The sequence below is a fragment of the Trachurus trachurus genome (genome assembly GCF_905171665.1).
Source record: "Trachurus trachurus genome assembly, chromosome: 11".
NCBI classification, from domain to species: Eukaryota; Metazoa; Chordata; class Actinopteri; order Carangiformes; family Carangidae; genus Trachurus; species Trachurus trachurus.
In genome coordinates, this window is record NC_139904.1 from 29356900 (window position 1) to 29381538 (window position 24639).

Sequence of the window (24639 nt, forward strand, 5' to 3'; positions counted from 1 at the left end):
AATTCTTCACTTTGAGGAAGATGGACTTAACCGTCCTGTGTTTCCATGGTGATGGGACAGTGATCTCAGCTGCCACTACAGCTGTTGCTGTTATTGTTTTTAACAGAAGACAAAGACAGCGCTTGATTGCTCAAGCCCTTATGTATATGATATATATTATTATATTATATATAAGTTAAAGGGACTACGAGGAGTTTTGGAAAGCCTATAGTGTTTTCACACTACATTTCCCATGAGCCTCTGCGCACACAGTGAAATTCTTGGACCAGCGCAAGACGGACATCTTGCCAAGAATGTTTTCATTCATCAAGAATGAAAGTCAGAGGTTCGAAGACGATCAGATACCAAGGTGATTCGGCAGCGTTATTCCCATGACCCGCCGGGCAGTGTCCGCAAAACCAAAATTAGGAAACGCCAGGATTTCCACCATTAATAATAACAAAATAACGATAAAGACATAACTATATATTTATTGAAAATGGAGCCATTAAAGGGATAGTTCACCCTAGAATGATATTTCGCTCATTATCTACTCACCCTCATGTTGACTAAGGGCTGGAAGAATTGTCAGAGTCCACCGTCCCTTCTCTGAGTTACAGGGGGTCTCGGCGTAGCAGTGCATTTCAATGCAACGGTTGCAAAGGGACACCGGAGCTCTTCGTAAAAAAACACACACAAAAAAACATCCAAATACCTCCATGATGCTCGTATGTAACGCGTGATTCGCAGTAACCGCACTGACGCCGGCGCAAATCACGCGATATTTGGACGGACCAGGAAGAGGAGCTTCGAGAAGCTTCCGCTACAAACAAGCTTAAAATATAGACTTATTTAATTTTTTTCGGGACAATTACGCAATTTGGGGCTTCAGCACAAGACGGACATTACATACGAGCATCATGGAGGTATTTGGATGTTTTTTTGTGTGTGTTTTTTTACGAAGAGCTCCGGTGTCCCTTTGCAACCGTTGCATTGAAATGCACTGCTACGCCAAGACCCCCTGTAACTCAGAGAAGGGACGGTGGACTCTGACAATTCTTCCAGCCCTTAGTCAACATGAGGGTGAGTAGATAATGAGCGAAATATCATTCTAGGGTGAACTATCCCTTTAACAAGTGTGGGTAACGTAAATTCATCCACAATAATATGAGACTTTTTTATAACCAAATACAAACTTGTTGTCCCTTTAAGTTAAGTTAAGTTTACTTCATTGTCACTTATAATTATAAGTAATTACAGTGAAATTCTTATGTACCTTTGGTCATTTGCATAACAGAAATAGAGATACAAGAAAAAGAAGAGGAGAAAAAGAGAAGGATATTTAAAACCGAAAGAGGTTGGTAGTAGATTTAAAAATATGATATAATAGTGCAATGGTAATCAATCAATATAAAAAAGAAGAAAACAATGATGTATATACGTATATTATGTGTGGCAGCGGCCACAAATAAGGGATTTCTGGGAGACAAACTATGGATACAAAATTTCAGGACGACCCGGGAAACATTCAGTCTGCTGTGTGATGTTCTTGAACCAAAAATAGTGTTTCCACAACACTTTTACAGTACACTTTTATAACGATACATCTGAAAACCCACCTCATGAGAGTGTAAAAATGTCTTAGTTTATTTAATTGTTTCCATTACCGTTTTGGACATTTCTATTGGTCATGGAAACGCACCTAGTGGTACAGTACGTGTCTCTAACTGCATGTCGTCCCTGTTCCCAGCTGAGCAGCGCAGCTCCGTCAACGAGTCCAGCAGCCTGCTGGGAGGCTCGCCGCACCGCCACTGTCGGAGGAAGAGCTCGCCGTATCACACGGGTCAGCTGCACCCCGCCGTGAGGGTCGCAGACCTCCTGCAGCACATCAACCAGATGAAGACGGCGGAGGGATACGGCTTCAAACAGGAATACGAGGTGAGAAGGATGGATTGGGAGCGATCTCACAGTGGCGTGAAGCGATATTGGTGCTTCCAGCTTTGAGCCAGGTCCATAAAGAAATGATTTATTCCAGTTTGGTGCGGACAAACTTTACCAACCTCTACAGGACCCCGCAGGCTGTGTTGGGTATCCTCAACATGGATACCTCAGAGTTTCTATACCTGTAAAACAACAGACAGATGGCAGAGGGAGACTGCCTCACCTCTCCTTGATGTGTATACTTTCACTAAGCAATATCTTCTTGTGAATGTGGTGGAAAATTGCTATGATGGGTATTCTCCTTGAACTTTAGAGCTATAAGAAATCTATGACAAGTAATCATAAAATCACCCAATATATCACCAGAGACTAAGGAATCATGTTGATTTGAAACAATGATCTGATAGTATGGCCAGAAAATCTGCATTTAAAAATCTAATTTGCAGTTTTGTCGCTCCACCCACCGCTCTCCGATCTCCCAATCACAAAGTCAGTAGCATTTCAGCCTCCAGGTTGCCAGTTACCACTGAGCTGCAGCTACAAGCATTGTGGATTATGTTTTTTTTATGCACACATTACAGGACAGTTAGACAAGTACAGAACAGCATGGGACAAGGGGCAACAGAACAACAAACAGAACAAAATAAAGAGGGGGGGGATAGGGGGTATCGAGCTGGCAATCTTGAGTTGTGTCGAATTTGTTGGGAGTAAAAAGGAGAAGAGAGTAGAAAAAAAACATATATATAATAAAAGGAAGAAAATAAAGGGATGAACCATGTTGACTAGTCCTTGGAGGGATCAGCTTTGGATAAATTGCATAAACTGGGACCAGGTGTTGTTGTAGCAGGTGATATTGTCTTTTATGGTGAATGTAAATCTTTCCAGAATTGAGTGTTAGTGTTAGATCGTTCAGTTAGCAGATTGTACCAATGTTTTATTGATCGTTTTGTTCTGTCTTTCCAATAGAATAAGATTATTTTTTTGCCAGTGGTTGGGGAGATGAGGATGAATGATTGGAGATGTTTTGGGGTGAGAGGTCACCAAGCAGGGCTGTGGTGGGGGAGAGTGGGGTGCTAAGGCTGAGGATCTGTTGTGGATTATGTCTGACAGGGGTCATTTGCTGCAGTATATTGAAATAGCGATTGATTTTTGATTATACATATATACATGGATATTCAGATTTTGCCAATAAACCTTGCCAATTATTACACACTGGTCCTTTAAATGCATCTTTTGAAGGATGCAGCACTTAAGGTGAGACACAGCCAATGATTTACAAGGCTTAATTCACTGTACATCCACTTTTATGAACAAAATAGGACCTTTAAAAGTCAAGTGGTGATACATCAGTAGGATCATCTGAGCAGAGCTGAACATGCAGCTCTATGAGGTGTTTGTCAACAGAAGAGTGGAGAATGAAATGGGCCCTGTTACACTGGTCAAGACACAGCATGTCATGTTACGTTACTGTTGCTTCACAGGCTTAATATGTGTGTGATTGTGAGTCAGGTAAACAGGGACTGCTGTCGGACACGTGGCTTGTTGGACCTGTGTGTTTTTATTCACACGTGGCTCTCACACACCTCCATCACCCTTCTGTCCAGCTGGGAGAAACAGCAGAAAAGCAATAATACAGATGGTCCCATGGTATATTTTAGGTGCAGTAAGTGGACGGAGCTCACTGCAGACAGCTACCTTTGACTTTGAAAAAGCTTAAATGGAGAGTTAAATATTAATGTGCGAGCTGTAAAGTGCTGTTTTCACTCATCTACATTACAGAGATGATGCAGATGCGGCGCTGCCTGCGTGGACTAATTACGCGTTCCAAAGTTCCCCTCTCTTCATATCTCCGTATCAACCGGTGGTGATGAGTCTTTCTGCGGCGCCTCCACCTGCGCGAAGCCAGATGCACTTTTTCGATTCATTAAGCTATCCCCTGAGGGGCCAACAAAATTCCCCCCCCGCCCCCCCTACACCCCTCCAAAATCAATATATGGGTCACTTTTTCACTCCTCGCTCTGCCTCCCCATCGCCTGGAGAAATAAACAAGATGAAGGGGATCGGCTCGCACACTGCTGTCAGACTTCATAACCCTTATTTCCCACAGGGTCGTGCTGCTGCTGCCATTGATCAGACATCGCAAACACATTGTGGGGGGCGGGGCGGGGGGGTTGTGAATGACTCAGGGCCTTGGTGTGGGGAGGGCACCACCACCGCATGCATGTTGCATTCATTGAAGCCCACATCTGGAACCACAGCCAGTGAGTAAGCACAGTGACAGAGAATGTGTCACCCCTGTGTGACTGAGGCAGTGAGGCAGCCCCCCCAGTGGGTGAAGCTCTGTCTTTGTCTGGGTTCACTGTGTGCACCCTAATGTTATGATGGAAGGCCCCACACGTAGCGGCTTATTTATATTGTGCCGAGGGTTCATTCTAATTCCCTTGATGTATCACTGGGATGTGATAGAAAATAGTAGTATGCACATGATGCAGCGTATGTGCATGTCTATAAAGTAAAGTAAAGCTTCACTAATCAGTGCTTCTTTTTTTACAACTCTCTTTATTGATTTTTCTCATTTTGAACATAATACATGATAGACAGAAATACAAACATTATACATATTTACACATGGTAATTAAATTAAGTATTTCAGAATAAAAAATGAACAAACAGGTCACACAGGAATGTGATGAAGGTGATTAGTTCAAAAGAAAATGTATAATGTGTGTATATATTAATATAAACCGCAAAGGTCGGGGTTTCATAGATCCTGAAGGGGTTTATGTCTCCATAACAACAGACTAGCTCTACATTATCCCACTTATTACATGGCTTAGGAGTGAAATAATTAATTTGAAACTTAATGTTGATCAAAATATGACTTTTATAGATTTATTAAATGAATCATTTAGTGCATCTGCAAGTCTAGTCACTTCGTTGTTTTGCTAACCGTGCTCCCGGTCGTGTGCATTTGTTTTCCTTTGATAGTCAATCAGTGGATCGATGGATTATCATATACACGTTACGATGTGTGTATTTGTGTAGTCTTATGTGTCATAAACAAGAATGATGGTAAAATGAAACATAAGGTAAATATCCTGCATAGTTCTTCTCCTCTGTGCTCCTCTGATCAGAGCAGCGTCACTAGCAATAATGTGTTTTACATTACAACAGTCTGTTATACAGAAATAACAGACCGTAAAATACAGAATCAGAGTGTAATTAACCAGAATGTAATCAGAATGCAGCATTCAATAGAGCCGTGTAATAAAAAAAAAAGTGAATCCACTCTTTTTGTGAGACTTGTTGTCACAGCCCACGGTGCAACAGATAGACGGCCTGTTGCAAGTCGGTCCTGAAGATGGCGCTGCGCCCGCTGTGTGACGTCACATGAAATCTACAGTATGAATAGGCAAATTTGCCAAAATGTTGAAATATCCCTTTAACAAAGCAAAAAACAAATGTATTTCCTTTCATATTGATGGTTAAGAGCAGTTATGTTGCGGTTAAAATAATCAATAAATTGCTCCCAGATTCTATTCCTGATTTTTCAGTAAAAAATCTTATTTTCTCCAACTCTAAATGTCTCATTACATCTGTCTTATTACACGGCTCTATTGAATCCTGCTCTCTGATTGGTCCAGCGCTGCGTTCTGCGGTCTGTTATTTCTGTATAATGACCGTCGTCATGTATAACAGACCGTTGCTAGGGAAGCCGCTCTGATCAGCGCAGCACAAAAAAGAGAAACTATGCAGGATATTTACCTTGTGTTTCATTTTTACCGTCATTAAACAGCTTCGGACTAATAGCGATGTTAGATAAATGACTGGTAACTTGTTACAAGTAGAGTGGAGGCTCCTTTACATCGCTGCTGGAAACCAAACCTGCTGATCAGAGCCTCTGACCCGGTGTCAGCTCTCCTCTCATCTCGGTGGCACCGCGGCTCCGCGACACAAATGCACCCCGTAAACAGTAGAAATTAATCGCTTGTTTATGACAGATACGACTACACACAATACACACATCTTAACACGTGTATGGTAATCTATCGATCCACTGATTGATTATCAAAGGCTTCAAATGCACGAACGGGAGGAGGCTCGGCAAAACAGCGGAAGTGACCGGTACGTCTTGCAGATTCGCTAAATGCAATTTTAAATCGATGAAAGTCGTATTTTGATCAACATTATGTTTCAAATTAATTATTTCACTCGTAAACCGTGTAATAAGCGGGATAATGTACAGTTGGTCGGTTGTTATGGAGAAATAAACCCCTTCATGTTGAATGAAACCCCTCCGCTTCGCGTCGGGGTTCCATACAACCTGTCGGGGTTTATTTCTCCATAACAACCTCCGAACTATACATTATCCCTTACATAACATTTAAGTCCGGGCTGCTTTTTGTTTCCAATTGAGTAAAATCAATCTTTGTGCTCTACGCCGACAAACAAAACCATTCTTTTGTATGTCCCATGTTGCTTTTCATTAGGCGATAATTCCTAGAGCTGCCACCAATGGATCTACGTTAATAGGTCTGTGTAAAATACTTGATAGGGTCTGAATTGTCCCAGTTAGTCAATACAGTAGCACTAATCAGTGTTTCTTGTGAAAGGAGAGAGAGAAAACAATGGTTAAAGGGATAGTTCACCCAAAATTGAAATTCCTCATTATCTATTCACCCTCATGTGGACTAAGGGCTGGGAGAAGTTTCAGAGTCCTCCGTGGCTTCTCTGAGTTACAGGGGGTCTCGGCGTATATATAACGGTTGCAAATGGATACCAACGGTCTTCGTAACAAAGAGACACACCAAAAAACATCCACATACCTCCATGCTGCTCGTATGTAATGTCCGTCTTGTATTGAAGCCCCGAAATGCGAAATTGTCCCCAAAAAAGTTTAATAAGTCTATAGTTCGTCCAAATTTGACGAACCGGGAAGAGGAGCTTCGAGAAGCTTCCGCTACAAACAAGCTTGAAATATAGACTTTTTTTTTTTTTTTTGGGACAATTTCGCATTTCGGTGAGTGAAATTTCAATTTTGGGTGAACTATCCCTTTAACAGCTCACAGTGCACCACCTGCACAGCACTGAACACTAGTTATCAAGTAGCTAGTGTCTATAGTTGGAAAGCTAATGACTCTGTGAAACACTTTCATTCTAAAACGCCCTGGAAAACTAAAGCGGTATCAAACTTTCCTATGTTTTTTTTCCTGCTCCAGTAGAGCTAGAGAGGCACAGATGGAAAAAAAAATACTTGATGCTATGATAATAATAATAAATAAAGCACAGTTCACACTTGCCTCATCCACATTAGCCGCAAAGGTCTTTGTGGGTTCGTGTGATATGGATTTTGCCATTTTCCCACGTTGGCAACAGTCCAATCCAAAAGTTTGGGACCGTCTGTCACGTACTGCGCTGGCTATCCTTTGCCCTGTTCCTGTGAAGTGGTTGCGCCCGCCGACTATTTTCTTTGTCTTTGTTATTCAGCCAAAACAAAAGGAGCTTCTATTGTATTGTTTTTCTAGTGTGTGCTTGTGCGGAATGTGTCCGCTAATTGTAGCATGAAAGGAAGGGGCAGATGATCCAGTGACCGTGCTCATATCTGCACCTGTCTGTGGGCATATCAAAAGCATGAGCAAAACCTCAAGGATTTAGCTGTATTTGCATATAAATCCCATGATAGTTGGGCTTGTGTGCTCATGTTACCAGGTCGCGGTCGGTCGCTTCTCATAAAGCAGAACAGCCATGTTTTTTCCCGTTAAACTAATAACATAAAAAAATGATTTATTCCTGATTTCCAACTCTGATTGGTTCATAATTACTCATGAATATTTATCGAGAAATACTTCAGATTGGAGTCCAAGTTTTTTTTTTTTTTTTTTTTTTTTGTTAAGGGGCTTTAAAGCTCTGATCCTCGGGAAATTAGCCGATAAGATAATAGAGAAATAAATGGACTAAAGCTCCGTGAAGGTGAGCGGGATGGTCTCGTGGCTTCAGAAAATAACAGGGCGCTGCTGGACAAAGGCAGGTGTGTTAAGCAGGATTAGATCAGGCATTACCTTTTCAGGATCCAGTGGCAGATGTAATCCCCGCCGCTCATCTTGCTTCTCTTCGGCTCGGTTTCGGGGGGTCTCAGCTGCTCTCCCATTTGCACAGGAGGGGATTGCTTTGGCCGCAGATGAGAGGCCGCCGCGCGCCTCCTCCACTACAACCAGCCTGGATGGAACTACAGTACAGATGGAGAGGGGATGGGGTGGGGGGGGGGATCAAACTGGGACTTTAAAGGGATAGTAGCATTTTTTTTAAAGTGGGGTTGTATGATCTACAAATAGCCATTAAGTACTTTAATTGCAGTAGAAGACTCTCTGCACTCCTCCCGTTAGCAACGCCAGCCCATAGCCCTGCCCAGAGATTTACAACATACAGTGTTGTGAACGGACCCAAAGAAACGGCCTATTTTTTCAGCCTAAAAGAGGAACTGTGTATTTTTTTTTCAGGTAAAACCGCTTTTAGGCCTCGAAAATAGGCCGTTTCTTTGCAATTAAAGCAGAAGCAAGCAATCCCGTTGTTTTGGCTAACTTCTTGTCAGCCGATGGAGTTAGCAGTCCCTGCCCTCGTCATGGATCTATTGGTCCTCGTCCCTACGTCACCACATTCACGCGCATCCCTTGACTGCAAACAGAGAGGACCGCCCCTTTATGCCGTTCTCTCTCCTCATTGGATAAAGGTCGTAGTAGGATACAAGGAAAGTTTTCTCCTCGGCTTACAGCAGAGCAGAGTGACTGACAGACCCGTGTTTCAGTCCAAACACTCTATGTAAGTGATTGCTGTCGGAAGATAGAACTATTTAAGACTTATATTAACACAAAAATTCCGCTTTCTTCTGCTTTAAAGTACTTAGGGGCTTAAAAAATGCTACTATCCCTTTAAAGTGCAACAGAATATGACACACCTCAAACCAGGTCCACGCAATCTCCTTGAGCCCCCTTTTCCTATGCTTATAATATTGATTCTGATTCAATGACTGGTCCCGCAGCGGCAGCAGATTTAGTAGATGGGTGTTATAAACAGCTGTCAGAGATGTAGCAGTTGAGCGTAGTGGGTATTAGAGAGCAGTGGCTTCTTCAAGCAGCAAGTCTGGCAGTCTGTCTGGAATGAGAATGAGTGCAGCGGGGCCGAGTCGTCCCCCTCTCAAGGCCACGGCCGTCGCTCAGCGCCGCGTGTCATCTCTCAGCCTCGGTCTCTCCCCTCCGCGTCGCGGCAGATGTCTGCTGATGACTTGGCAAGACGCTGCAGACAAACCTCAGGGTAACAGAGTCGGTTCTTTTGTGAGTTTTCAAGATGCATCAAAGACGTTTCTCCCCCCCCCCCCTTCCCCTCCCTCTCGCTTTTTTCTTGTTTCTTGTTTCTGGTAATGTCTCTCTTTAAAACTTAACTTGTGATCTGTGTCTTTCGCTTCGTAGAGCTTCTTTGACGGCTGGGACGTGACGAAAAAGAAAGACAAGACCAAAGGACGGCACGATAGCTTGCTTAGCCGTAAGTATTTACTGCGCGCGGCCCTACAGGGTTAACCAGCAAATTACAAGGAAGAGATGTTGATGCTGTTATTACTTGGCCTTGTTCCAGCTCTTTCATTGTTGGCTACGGGAAAAAAACATTAATAGCCTTTTATACTTGCACACTAAAGTAGATTACCATTTAAACGGCACCACTGCCTGTACCCTGTGAGTGAGCCAAAGCTACCCAATAATTATTTTTTACCTCTGCTTGAATGGTTGTTAATTGTAGGCAAAAGAAAAAAAAAAGTAACATAGTTAAAGTTTGATTAATACTGATCAGCAGTGGCTTTAAAAGGGATTTCGATTTGTCAGAGTTGATAGCGGATATACTCAGAACCTCCAGAGATAATTTTTTAATTTGTGCACCAAAATAAGCCTGCAGATACACACAATTCATCTTTGTGGTTTTTTGTAGAAGTTGTTTTTGAAGAAGAAAAGGTGACAGTTTAGTTTAATGATAATATTTTAGGACTTAATGATCAAGGTTAAAGCAGAAACGATGGAACAATGCTGTATTTGTTGTTGTATTTAATATCATTAATATTATGGTTATTGTAATAAATTGAGCTTTTTTATGATAAAAGTATATGAACATTTTTTTTTTTACTCATTGCATTAGTGGGTAACACTTTATTTGACACATGTCTCTATGACGCGTTATAACCACACTTATGAGTTATAATGCAGTTATAACAATAAGCATAACACATCATAGAGTATTTTATAATGGCTTATAAGCTCAAGTATTATAATGGAGTTATAATGCTCTATAATGTGTTATGCCTATTGTTATAAAGCCTTATGATAATTAATGAGTGTTTATAATGATAGTTATACATGTTTATAAGCCAATTATAACACATTATAACTATATTTATAATGCATTATCAATGTGGGCATTGTCAGCGAGTGACTAACAATTATAACGTATTATAATACCTGACCTCATAAGTCATGATGAAATGCTTCATAGTGTGTTATGATTATTGTTATAAAGCATTATGAGAATTTATGAGTGTTTATAACTATAGTTATACAGTGTTATAACTGCATTATAACTCATTATAAGTATGGTTATAATGTGTTGTAGAGATAGGCGTCAAATAAAGTGTTACCCATTAGTGTTTATGAGATGAGATGAGTACATTATTGATCAGACATGGGCAAACTATGAGGCAGATGGGCATTATGCAGCACATTGGGCTTTTTAATCCAGCCTGTCAAATATTGGTACAAAATTGTCCAAATTATAGCAGAGACCGCAAACATTGATGCACTGGCAAGAAAGGGGGGACCAACAACACTGTTCCACTGAACCAGAATGTAATGGGGATGTAAGTTTTATTTTACTTCTAGGTAATAGCTTTTACATGTCATTTATAATAGTTCACACAAACACTCTCCATCTATCTGATAGTGGCCCAGCCCGTTCATCAAATTTAAAGCTCATTGTGGTCCCTGAGCCAAAATGTTTGCCCACCCCTGTTTTAGATCCCTCACAGGAAATTACATTTTCATATAGCAAATACAGTTAAGGAAACATTGAGTCACTTATGGGGTGTTAATGTCAGGGTGAGTGTTAATGAGCCAGAATCCACAGCCATATCTCTAATACAGTCATGTTCTATGAACTCTGCTGTCTTTCTTATTCATAAGAACTAATGCATCTACTGAGAAATCCTGTTTATTCTGTGTTTCAGATGATCGCCATCGGGTCAAACTCCACTCTCTGCTCGCAGACCCCAGTTCTGACTATGTCAATGCCAACTACATAGATGTAAGTCACCTGCATTTGTCTTTATCTCTCCTCTCTCGCATCCTACTCCTACATCTCTGTGTGTTGATCCTGCAGCGCCTCCGGAGCTCAGACCACTGCTGTTTTGTTGTTGTGGTGGACCAGAGAGCATCTCCACTCCACATGCTGTGTGCAAACTCTCCATCACTCTGAGTGAACTGTCGTTTAGCAACTACGCCCACAATGTAGCAGTTAATATCTATATACAGTGGCAAGAAAAAGTATGTGAACCCTTTGGAATTTCTGCATTAATTGGTCATTTAATGTGATCTGATCGACATCTAAGTCACAAGTATGAACAAACACAATGTGCTTAACCTAATACCATATAAATAATAATCTAATAAAACATGCACAGTGCAGGTGGAAAAAGTAAATGAACCCTTGGATTTAATAAGTGGTTGAAGCTCCTTTGGCGGCAACAACCTCAACCAAACGTTTCCTGTAGCTGCAGATCACAGCTGTACAACACTCAGGATGAATTCTGGACCATTGGTCCTGACAGAACTGCTTCAGCTCAGCCATGTTATTATAGGATGTCTGGTGTGAATGGCTCATTCCAAAGAATCCCTATTGGATTCAGGTCTGGGCTCTGACTGGGCCACTCCCAAAGGTGGATTTTCTTTTGTTGAAGCTACTCTAGATGATCTAGATAGTAGATTTACTTCAGTGTTTAGGGTCATTGTCCTGCTGCATGACACAACTTCTACTGAGTTTCAGCTGGTGGAGCCACCCTGACATTATCCTGTAGGAAGCTGGATACACTCTGGAAGTCATTTTGCCCTCGATGATGGCAAACTGTCCAGGCCCTGAGGCAGCAAAGCAACCCCATACCATCATACTTCACCTCTGAGATGATGTTTACATGCTGGTATGCAGTGCCATTTTTACACCATACGCACATAAAATAAAATACAAAAAAATATATATTATTATTTTTTCTCTCTCTCTTTTATATTATGTTTAATGTGTACTGCTGTTGAATTGTTTTCATGTTATTGGGACTATGGACACACTGGCAATTTTACAGAAATGTTAATCAATGTGCACTGTCCTCTTCAAATAAGAATAAAAATAAAAATAAATTATGTCCATTAATGTGCACTGTCCCATTCAAATAAACAAATCAAGTAAAGTAAAATAAAATAAAAAAATACAAAATTAAATCTTAGTTTCATCAGTCCACAAAACATTCCCCATTAGTGTTGTGGAGTGGCAAACTTCAGGCCTGCAATGGAAAGCAAAGCAGTTAATGCAGAAAACTGGGAAATTCCAAAGGGTTCACATACATTTTCTTGCAACTGTACATATATATATATAAATATGCATTCTACATGCAGGCTTTAAGGTGAGATTTTATCACAGCAACCCCAGTGATCCTTCAAGAGCCCATAAGCTTGAAGTTACAGAGCCTCATGACTCCACCAAACGCTTTAGTAAGGCGACATTGCGTGGGAATCGGACAGCTGATCCTTTCATCTACTTTCAGATATTTTGATCTCGCTTACAGTTCAGCCCGAGTGAGTATCTTAGGCAGCCTCTCCGCTCCCAGCAGCAGCAGCAGTCATTTGCTCCTGCCAGAACCTGTCTTGGCAGCTTCGCATTAAGCCGAACCAACGCTATCTGAAGGACTGTCACTTTCTCCCTCGCACAGGTCAGGCCGGGATCTCTCCTGCCCACTCGTAAACGGAAAAGGGTCACTCGAAGGTGACATCTGAAAAGCTCTCGTCGGTCTTGAGTGTGTTTTTTTGGCACAGCCTATACCCGAGCACTCATCCCAGGCTTGTTACGGTCTCTGAATTCAGCATGGGAACTCTTTGTTTCTGCCGTTGCTTGCAGAACAAAAGGGGAATGTAGAGTGGGCAGACGAGGCTAGAGCTCCAACGAGTGTTATGTGGGTGGCATCGATGTCCATGCGCTCCCCTGGTGCTTTTGTGCGGCCTACCTTATCCCCCTCTTTACTCTTCGGCGAGGCATGCCGTTGGGTATAAACGCTCCAAGGACCTTTGTGTCATTAACCGTGCCATCGACAGCACCACTTGCAAGTCAAGCCAAGAACCCTGGCATCACAACGCCGCAGTGAAATGATTCCAGATGATTCATGGATGAGTCCAAGGTTGAAATAAATGGTGCTTTAAAAAAAGAAAAGAAAAAAAGATTAAGCAAAAAAAACAACAAAAACAAACTTCCACCACCCTCTCAATGCCATGTAGGATTACATAATCCTTTCTCTTTTGCATGGGTAGCAAGACATCACATTTTATGTCAAATATTTAGATGTTCTTTCTGTTGCCGTCTAATGCTGACAGATGTAACACAAAAGTGACACCGTACCCACTCGTTTCTTAAAGGATTTTGCATTCGCTGTTCTGAACGCCCACTAACCAAAGGGATTCTTTTCTTGCTCTGGTGCTTAGAGAAAGTGATGCCTGTTACACTCGAGCTGGTAAGCAGCAGTAATTTGTTTGGCGTAAGATAAAATGGGAATGAGGACGGCGAAGTAACGGCTGCCACCGCTAAGCAGACAAAATCTGAGGGCTTCATTTCTTTGAAAGACAGACTCAGTATGTTGTATCTATCTTTGCCTTTTGCCCCGTTCTTTGTGTTTCATCCAAAAGAATGCAGGATGGCCCAGTTTATTCCTCCGTGTCATCTGAAAGGAGAATTATGATTTCATACAATTTGGTTTCGGATGACTTTCAACTACTGAGGTAGATCTGGGCATTTTTCCCATTAGTAATAATACCACAGCAGCTTCACTAGAAGTCAGGTCAGACAGGCTTTCGTTGTAGATTGTGGTTTGAATATATAAAACAAAGCTGTAAGTGGAATCTGGTCACCTGCTACTTCACCACTATGTATATCACTTTACTTAAAGGGATAGTTCAACATTTTGGCAAATTGGCCCATTGCCATAATCCCTATAGTCATAGTAGTAGGTTTGTTGCCTTTAATTGTTGGTGCAAGCTATTTTTAGAACGGCGGAGCAGAGCCGCGAGCTGCTCAGAGCTACGCTACGGAGGCTCATGGGATTTTTTGGTTTCCCTCATCAAACTCATCAAATACACAATCCAACAACTCCACAACGCTCTGGTGGACAAGTTGTGACCTGCACATTCACCACGCTATGAGATTATAACGGGACGTTATGAGACAGAGTTGTTTTCGAGGCAAATGCAGAGACAGCTTGCCAGAAAACTGCCCCTGACGGAATTGCACAACAGCGGTTTTGCATGAATTTACCTCTAAAACAACTCTGTCTTCCATTATTATCTCATAGCGTGGCAAATGTGCAGGTCACAACTTGTCCACCAGAGCGTTTTGGAGTTGTTGGATTGTGTATTTGATGAGTTCGATGAGGGAAACCAAGAAATCCCATTAGCCTCCGTAGTGTAGCTCTGAGCAGCTCACGGCTCTGCTCTGCCGTTCTAAAAACAGCTTGCACCGACAATTAAAGGTAACAAACCTACTGCTCTGACTATAGGGATTATGGCAATGGACCAATTTGCCAAAATGTTGAACTATCCCTTTTAAATATATAAAACAAAGCATGTCTGTAAATTGAATCTGGTCACCTGCTACTTCACCACTCTGTCCATCACTTTACTTAGAATAACTGGTATCTGTAAAACCTGAGTTGCAGTTTACTGTAGGAGTCTGAGGATTTGAGGTTTGTGAACATAATTCTCTCCACAGGTCCTCAAAGCGAGCTGCTCTCTAATCATTTCATTACCCTCTTTTCCTGCTCTTTTAATCACAATAACTAGCTCTTGTTTCCTCCCCTCTACTTCCCTTCTTTCTCTCTTTCTCTCTTTTTTCTGCCCCCCCTCCCTGTTCAACCTTTTGGCACCTCTTAGATACGGATAAACAGGGAAGTAAGTACCTTGCTTCTCATCTCTTTTCATCCCCTCTCCCTTTTTCACGCTGCCCCCCAACCCCCTCCCTCCCTCCCTCCCCTCTCTCTCTCTCTGGCTGTCCCTGCCAGCCTGTCATGGCTTCCCTCCAACAGCAGATCTTCCCTCTTCCCTCTTCTGCTCTGTGCTGCTGAGCCTTTTCTGCCTTTAGCCATCACTGCTTCCCCCCTGGGTGTTTCCCCATGGAAACACACCGCAGCAGCAGCTTCTCTGTCCTCCGTCATCCATAGTCAGATGCTCACCTGGAGTTCTTGCTTAACATCAGATTGTCCTCTGAAACTGTGAGCGTGCAACAGTGTAGAGAGGATGAGGCCAGGTAGACACGCCGCGACTCGGCACGCATTGTAGATAGACTCAACTATGAAAAACTTTACAAAATATGCTGCATGCAGAACAAAATATTTAGAGGTAGCTTACATATTGCTCTCAGTTTCACCACAGTTACACCACATCCATACTTATCAAGCATCTCAGAGAAGAGTAAGAAGTGGAAAAGTAGCACTGCAAAATTCATCACTTTCCTTGGAGTAGATGTAATACTGGAGACTAAGAGCCCTTCCATACGGATACGGGTTTCATCCACATAAGAATTTTATGGTTTTGGAGTTTCGTCCAGATGGAAACGGCATTTTCAGGGGGGAAATGGGTCCCAGAGTGGGAAAATCTCAAAATGCCGCCCCAGCGTTTTCATGTAGGCTACAGTAGACACCCAAAACAGATCTGTCATACCCCCCACCGCTCTCACCTGTCACCTGAGCCACACCGATACAGTCTATGGACGTAACATTACTGAATGGTCCCTTGGACACTGCGGCTGAATTGCGCTGAACTCATCATCAATTGTCATATCTACACTGACACGACTCCCAGTCAACATACTCATAATGTTTGAAGTTACAGCGGGGGGACTTTCTGTCTTCTTCTCTGTTTTTGGTGTTTGGGTATGGCAGCGTTACAGCGCCACACAGGCCTAGCTTATGTAGGCTACTACAACGGTTTGAGTCGTTTTCAGTGGATACGTGTGTACGCAGATATTTGTTGAAACAATGATGTGTTTACGGAAAACTTTTTCGAAACTAATGAGAAAAGGATCAATTTGGGTGAAACTCTGTTTCCATGTGGACAAGGCCTAACTGAAGGGCTGCTTTGTGAAACGGTGTGGCTGGCCATGCAGACGCTAGGGAGATGTTAACATGATAGCATTAGCCAGCCACATAAGCAAAGCAGTAAGGCTACCTGACTCAAATGCCATTTAGCAAGTTAGAAAGCATGATAATTTGCCAACTGCTGTAGCCTACTATTTCCCTTTGACATAAGACTGTTTATGTATCCCATACATGGGAAATTTGGTTGTTACAGTGTAGCATACAAGGTAATAAAATAATGCTTAAAATATAGGAATATAGAACGGTATAAAACATACACATAAACACAGATAAGTTTATATATAGTGTATGCTCGGTTGGTCAGCAAGATTGAAGTTTTAAATTAGGACATGCTTATCAAAGTTCACTGAAATGAAACCATAGCACCATGACATCATTGCATCATTGTCAGGTGTAGCTATTGCTTGATGTTTGGTGACTGCAGTAATTTCTTCGTCAAGTATTGTAGATTCCTATCCAACCACTCACATGTTAGCAAGCTAGTAACATCCTAGCATTTGTTAGCCACTATAGCAGGAAAAGGCTAGCCGAGGTCAAGTCAGTTTTATTCATATAGCATCAGTAGTAGGCTAATCTCAAGGCACTTTTTAAAGGAGGTTTTGACTTTTGTTGGCCGATATTATTCACCGGGCACCCAACAATTCCCACCAAGAGAATCATGGCAACAGTAAAAGCTTCCTAAACTTCAAACAGAATCACACTCTGCTGTTAATAGTGACAGCAGTGAAGTAAGCACAGATATCGCTAAGTAATAAGCTTCTGACATTAATAAGCAGTAATAAGTGATCATAGGTGCTTTGCCCAGTTGCAGATCCAGACTCTGCAGCTCTTGAAGTGGGAGCACCAGCAGAGAGTAACAGCAGGAGATGGAGGAAAGAGAGGAGTAGCATGGATATGCTTCTACCACATTGTGACAGCTGCTCTGTGGGGTTGGGGGAGTTGCTCCACCCAGATTACTTCGGGAATGACCTCTTGCTGCTTCTATGTCCTTGTGGGAATGTAGCTTCAGCAGTGATAAGATGAGTTCCTCGAGTCTAAATTACATTGTTTTTCTTTTTCTTTTTCTTTAATTAGTGTAGGCTACTTCATCATTTGTCAAAATATCTCTCTAGACTTTAACTTTCTTGTTATATAACCACAAACAATTATATTTTGTGTCTCTTCAAATGAAAGTTGTTGATCTCAGTTTTAACCTGAACTGAAAACAGAAAAAACTGTAGGTGTTGCAAAACTATGATGTCATTTATTCAGCTCTCCCTCTAATGCCCCAGTGCTCCAGGGACGCATTTTTTTTGTTTTTGTTTTTATCACTTAAAAGTTTCAGCAGAATTCTCACAAGTGACTCTGAGATGCATGATAAATATGAGCTCATTTATTTGCAGACACGAAGGTCAGCTGTTCATTAACTTGTCACAGGTGGCAGCAAGAGTGAATCAAATTTGTCAAGGCAAAACAAACTGAAAGTTGTTTTTCCACTTTTTTTTCTTTCTTTTTTGATAGAATTGATAAGAGTTCCACATCTCAAATGACTCTGCATGTTTTATTTATTTTATTTATTTTTTTATTTTTTATTTTCCAGTCCATTGTGAATTGACATTGCTTGATGTTTTTTTTTCTGCTTGCCTGCTGTTTGGAAAGTGCAGTTGCCAAGGTGACAGACAGGAAACCGGTTGGCCCAGGGAAACTCAGCAACAGAGGCTCATGGGAATGAGGGTCGCTGCACTCTTTCATAGCGATGGCCATCCATCTCAACTTCTCTCTGTGGCATGACAGTTATGGAATGTAATTTGTGTGGCTTTCTGGCTGATAGTGCATATGTGTAGTGTACGTGGATGGGTGTGTGTGTGTGTGTGTGTGTTTGTAGGTGTGGGAGGTGTACAGTATCGGCTACACACAGAGTACAATATTTGTACAAATGTTTACCGTACACAGCAGTTGGAATCACTTTAGCCGTGAGGGATGAGAGGGCACGCTAATCTTAATGCAGGAGGATCTATCATGCTTGGCTGCTTTGCATTCAGCACACACCGGCTCTGTGTGGTGGTGGAAGGGCCAGGATGCCACTAATAGCCTCCCTAGACCGTGCACACACACTGTATCATAACAGCGCTAATGCCAAGCCGGGCAGAGAGGAGACAGCCCAGATCAGTCAGTTGTCACTCAGGTGGAATTAGTCACTTGTCTCGCAATCGCTCACTTGTCAATCTACCTTTGATCAGAAGCCATGGCAGCGTGCAAACTCCCACACGCCAGCCAGGCCATCTTTGAAATGCAGCTCCCTCACTCTGCATGTAATGACCTGGCTCAGAGGCAGAAAGAGAGAAAAAAAGGATTTAAAAAAAATTATATTTCTCTATGCATTATAGACCGAATCGCCTTGTTGTTTACATTCTACTTCCGGGTAGAAAACCAGCACGTAATTTGAATGAGATCAATAGTAAAGAACAAGAGTTTAGCTATATCATATTTTTCACGCCCTATCACCGTTTAGACAAATCTGAAATGATTGAAGAAACATTACTATTTCTGTGTGTGTGTTTTGTTTGGGGGAATCACAGTGTCTAGAAAGCATCAGTGGCTGCAGCTGACAGGGACAGCTAACGGTGCCGCGGTAGCTAAGCTAACGGCGGTAGCTAAGCTAACACCAGGACGTCAGCTGTTTAAACCCTCCCGTTGTGGGACACGACATGAAACTACTCCAGTTAGCTCAGTCATGTTGTAACTATATCAGCTGGAGAAAATATTTTTTCATGGACCATTTAGTCACTGAGTTATTAAAGTTAAACAGGTAGCTAACCGTTAGCCCGGCTAATCTATGATAACCATGACTAATTACAAAAATGTGCACACATAAATAGTAATGTTTGTCCAATCATTGGTTTTATAGACTTTACAAACATCAGATTAGTCTAAACGGCGAATAGTAACGTGAAAAATTAGACATAGCCTAGCGAAACTCTCGTCCATCACTAGGCTATTGTTCTTATGCTAGTTTTCTACCCGGAAGTAGTTGTAAACAACAAGGCGATTCGTCCTATAATTCAAGTGTGATCCTTCACCAGCTCATCTAAACAATCCAAAAAAAAAAAAAAAAGAACATGGCCGGTTAGACATGCTAATGTATTTTAAGCAGAGCACCATCAGCCAGGGCAGCACGGCACAGTTTCCACGGCTGCTGAAACGTCTTCAGTCAAAAAGCAGGAGCAGAGATTTTAGCAGAGGCGAGATGAATAAGAGATGACTTGATGCTGAGGAAGAGAATGGATGGAAGGGCTGAAATGAGAGTTAGAGGTCCCTGCGTCTCATTTCATCATTGTAATTATTAACTCTCTTTTTCCTTTTTTTTTCTTTCTTTCCTCCACTGTCTCTGTCACGCAGGGTTACCAGCGATCAAACCACTTCATCGCCACTCAAGGTGAGTGTGAAGCCCTCCGGCAGCAGTGTTTGACTGCTAATGTGCTGAGTTTGTTTGCAGTGTTCGTTTTTTTTACCTGACAGCATTAGAATAAGCTTCCTGAAGTATTCATGTGTAGACCAGATGGGGCCCCGTTGTTGCATCATGGTCACATCTGGATTTCCACGGTAACGCCTCACTTTTTTTTTTTTTTCCATTTCGATGACAGCGGACTGTAACTGTCAGTCACTCTGCACTGTAACACCGCTGACTGTCGCTGTCGGTGAAGCTCGGCTTTCGCGTCTCTCCTCCCCACCATCTGCATGTGTGGTGCACCATCTCTCTGATGTCACTTTGATACACTATATAGGCTGCGTTCCCCAGGCAGCACACACACAGTCACATAGAGAGAGACTGAGAGCAAGACATTTTCTTTATTCTCTCCTGGCTGTGATCCTATTTATTCAGGGAATATGTTTTTCACTTCCGTAATCCTCCTCTGATTTCTTCCCATCTCTCACTTTGGTCTCAGTTCTACCACTTCACAAAAGTAACCTCTGAAATCTCTCTCTCTCTCTCTCTCTCTCTCCTTCACATTTTGCTCTCAAAGTCTCAATGCATATAAGGGTGCAGGCAGAGGTGAGAGGAGTTAATGTACTATTCAATAGGAACACGTGGCAGAATAAAAAATGTACCACTAAAGGTGCCAATTCATGATCAAACATTAAAGTTTGTTTAATTCATGAAATAGAGTGCTTAAGTCACATATATAGAGGGCTATAGTATATTCCCTATAGCTAAATAGCTACTGCCTATAAGTGAATGCTCTTTTTTAGTAAGTTAGATTTTTATGCTGCTGTAAAACAGAATATATACATAAATTCCCATACATAACATGGAAGCTGAGCACAAACACACCATGGACAGTATAATGGATATAGCCACACAAAACTGGAAAATAGCACAAGTATTGTGACCAAAGTGACTGACAACAATGATAAGTGTTTTTGCTTGTGCCCTTGTACAGTTAAATGAACAGTGGTCACCGCAGGTACAACACATTGTAGTAGCCTACAGTTTAAACATTAAAGAGATGAACAGTTTTTCATATTGAGTATCAGTCTAGAATTTTCTTGTAAGTTTAAACCCATATTGACCATAGATCATTCTTAGACTCTTAGCAAACCAAAATATAGATTACATTATATATTATTATGGACTGTTCCTCTGTGTAACAATATTTAGATGTTGTAAGGAAGAAAAGTTACATTTTTTTTTAACATAAGGTACTTTTTTGTGTGTTTTGTGATAGATGCACCTCAAATATCAAATACATTGTTCCTCTCAAAAGTGACTTAAAGGGACAACGAGGAGTTTCTCCATCGGCAGAACGAAAAATTCCATGACAATAAAAAAGTCTCATATTAATGTGGATGAATCTACGTTACCCACACTTGTCAATGGCTCCATTTTCGATAAATATATCGTTTTGTCTCTATCGTTATTTTGTTATTCTAATTAGTGGTGGAAATGCTGGTTGAGCCGACCAGCGTTTCCTTACTTTCGGTTTCGCGGACGCTGTCCGGCGAGTCATGAGAATAACGCCGACGAATCGCCGTTTATGGTCGGAACTACGACGGTATGTGATCGTCTTCGAACCTCTGACTTTAATTGTTGATGAATGAAAACATGAGTCTGTCTTGCGCCGGTCAAAGAATTTCACGGTGCGCAGAGGCTCATAAATGTAGTGTGAAAACGCTTTGCTTTTCCAAAACTCCTCGTTGTCCCTTTAAAGGGAAAGTCATCAGTACAGATTAAAGGTTCTGTGAAAGGTAGTGAAAATCACACGGTCTCTGATCCATCACCATCATCCCTGTACCTGTGTCCACTCACTGAAGTGTACTGTACTGTAGTATGATCAGCAGATGTGTTCAGGTACAGTATTGACTATAGGTCACTGGGCTTCTTGAGAGCTCAACACCCACTATGATGAAAATAGAAGAAAATAGACTTGAAACATAAAAAAAATAAAATTGGTGCGCCGGGCTGTGAGAGCTGCTAAGAGACAGGCGACCTGCACTCAGCACTGTGCCCAGGTGGATCCTTTGTAGTGCACTGAAGTTGCTGCTTTTGTAATGCAGGCTGTGCAGACACACAACCTGTGGGTCAGTATCATGAGGCTGAGTCGCAGCATGATGTGCACATTCTGATATTTAGCCTTCCAGTACTTCAAAGTGCTCCTATGGAGGCTCTCCCTCCTGCTCATCGCTGCTTACACTCTCAGCCACTCTTGTTTTGCGACATAGTTTTTTTTTTTCAGGAGGTGTTGAAACTTTCCTCCGAGACTCTGCGTCATGCCGTTTCTTCAGATTCGTCAGTCGCACATTTCACACTGCCAAGCTATCACATTCTTTAGGTGTTCTGCTAAATTCAGGAGGCATTAAAGTTGATTGTTATGTTGATGAAACACGGATCAGCCCCCATACCTGATCAAGCTATTTGGTCCATATCTGGGATCAGTGCATCCCTATGTTAAAGTCCAGAGTCAGTTAGGAAAACACACCAGTCTGACATAGTCCTCTGCTGTTGTAGCCCATCTGCTTCAGTGTTTAAAGGGATACTTCACCCAAAATCGATGACATCTACTCACCGTCATGCCAAGGAAGGGTTTGGAGAACTTTCGGTGTTATCAAAAATCTTTAGGAGTTCCAGGGTGGCGACGGGTTTTCATATAATGGTGGCAGATAGAGCTCACTTTTGAATCGTCCAAAACACACACTATGAAACATCCAGATACCTCCATACTGCTGGTCTGTATTGACCCAAGTGTCCTGAAGCCGCCACATGAAAAAGTTGTTTGGAAAAAAATTTATGTGATCTCTGTTTTTATCCTTGTGAGATGTTGGTTCATCGTTGTAAACCATTGGATGTATGATAAACACGGAAGAACATCTTGCAGCAAATCTCACGCATGCGCACAAACATCAACAAAGCCACTGGGGGCTATTTGGATGTTTCATAGTGTGTGTTTTGGACGATTCAAAAGTGAGCTCTATCCACCACCATTATGAAAACCCGTTGCCAGCCGGACCCCACTGGAACTCCTAAAGGGTTCTGGTGACTCTGAAAGTTCCCCAAACCCTTCCTTGGCATGACGGTGAGTAGATGATTGGTGAATTATCGATTTTGGGCGAAGTATCCCTTTAACAAGTTATGTATTCTGAAGAGTTTTTGAATATGTTACTGGGCCGGATTAGTTGTCAGCTCCTCTCTCATCAACAAGGTGGTTGTGTACACACAGCTGCCTCTTACTGGATGGTTTTTAGTTTTCCATGCAAATTTTAAAAAAAAGAAAAAAAAAGTAAAAAAAAAAAAAACCTCTAGAGAGTGTCACTTATGAAAAATCCCGAGAACAGTTTCAGAAACACACAAATCAGCTATCTGATCATACAATCGATCTCATCTTTCTCATTGTGTTATTGGATGTGAACAGTAAAGGCCTTTGCACACTGAGTCCGTTTTTGTCGTCCGAAATTGCCGCACGTCAAAAAAAAAAATCAACCTCATGTTGTGTCGATCATGTTTACACACCGAGTCCGAAACTTTTGTCCGTCATAAAAAAATTCGGATCAGGTTCGATTTAATGCGTTTTTCGCATCGGTGAAAAGTCTTTTGACCAATCACATCAGCGTTTCGAGGCTGGAGAGGGAGAGAGGGAGGGGGGGGGGTCACCGCTGAGTGGGTGTGTGTGTGCATGCGCCAGCCGCTGTTCACTGCTGAGTGAGTGTGTCTGTGTGTGTGTGCGTGTGCCAGCCGCTGTTCAGGATCATGGAAATTGTCCGTCTTCTGTTTAATATGTGAGCTAATAATCAATACTATCTATCAAACTGGACCGACATCCTAAAATAAACAGTTGAAGTGATCATGATAGTTCCGCTGCTCATTAACAAGCAGTAGATCCCCTCTACTGGCTTTTAATGTTTCTCTTTCATTTCTCAACAAGTGAGAACCACAAAGTGCATCACTGCGTGACGTTTTTTGTCTCCCTCTCCGAAATTTGGAACACAAAATAAAAAGGCATGCGAATAAAACGCAACGGACTCAGTGTGCAAGGAGCCTGCGCGTAATGTTTTTTGTCGGATGACGGATACGAAAAACGCATGCGAAAAAAACGGACTCAGTGTGCAAAGACCTTAACTGAGGATCCTGGTTTGTGCATAACGATGGTTTTAGCCTCAGTCATGTCACTCTCTGGGTGATGTGGTGAATGCCAGTAAATGCCAATGCGTTTGCTTAACCACCTGTCACTGGAAGCTGCCAAACCCTCAATTATGCAACACTCTAATACAATGTAAACAGATAAGTTAAATAAAGATTGGCTGCCTGTAGTTGTCATGGAAGAGGAAATTACTAGCTGGAGACGCCAAAACTGTGATGAGATGTGTTGTTTGGGAGACGACAAGGATTGACTGACTTTCTATAGCCTGCCTCTAGTGGTCATCAGAGGAATTGTGGTTTTCTGTATCTGTCCATGGGCATTGTCCATGTCTTTGGACGTGCAGGCAGGAGGATGTTATGCAAACCCCCACCCAGAATGGCCCCCGGCCCGGGAATTGAACCCAGAACCTTCTTGCTGGGAGGCACCGCCGTGGTGCCGGTGTTTGAGTGGAGTTTGAGTTTTGACTTTCATTGTCCCAAAGGTGAAATTCTTTTCCACAGCACTGCTCTTGTTTTGACAGAAAAATCACAACAGATGCGACAACACAGCAACAACAGACTTCACAATACTTCAAACACAAAAACAGCATTATTATATCCTCTGTTGTTCCTAACAAAGCATCCATTCAGTGCTTTATATTCAGACCCACAGTCACTAAATCTTATCTTTCTT

The 24639-nt window shown here is 42.1% G+C and overlaps 1 protein-coding gene across 1 annotated transcript in view; it reads left to right on the forward strand.

The window, feature by feature from the left end:
- Window positions 1-24639, forward strand: part of ptprua (protein tyrosine phosphatase receptor type Ua) — a gene marked incomplete at both ends in the record, with an annotated part of 281098 nt that overhangs the window by 217470 nt on the left and 38989 nt on the right. Inside the window, 5 exons of the mRNA XM_083981670.1 lie at window positions 1730-1917; window positions 9384-9456; window positions 11180-11256; window positions 15132-15149; window positions 19733-19769. Of these exons, the coding sequence (XP_083837796.1) occupies window positions 1730-1917; window positions 9384-9456; window positions 11180-11256; window positions 15132-15149; window positions 19733-19769 (393 nt within the window). The remainder of the gene's footprint in view (window positions 1-1729; window positions 1918-9383; window positions 9457-11179; window positions 11257-15131; window positions 15150-19732; window positions 19770-24639) is intronic.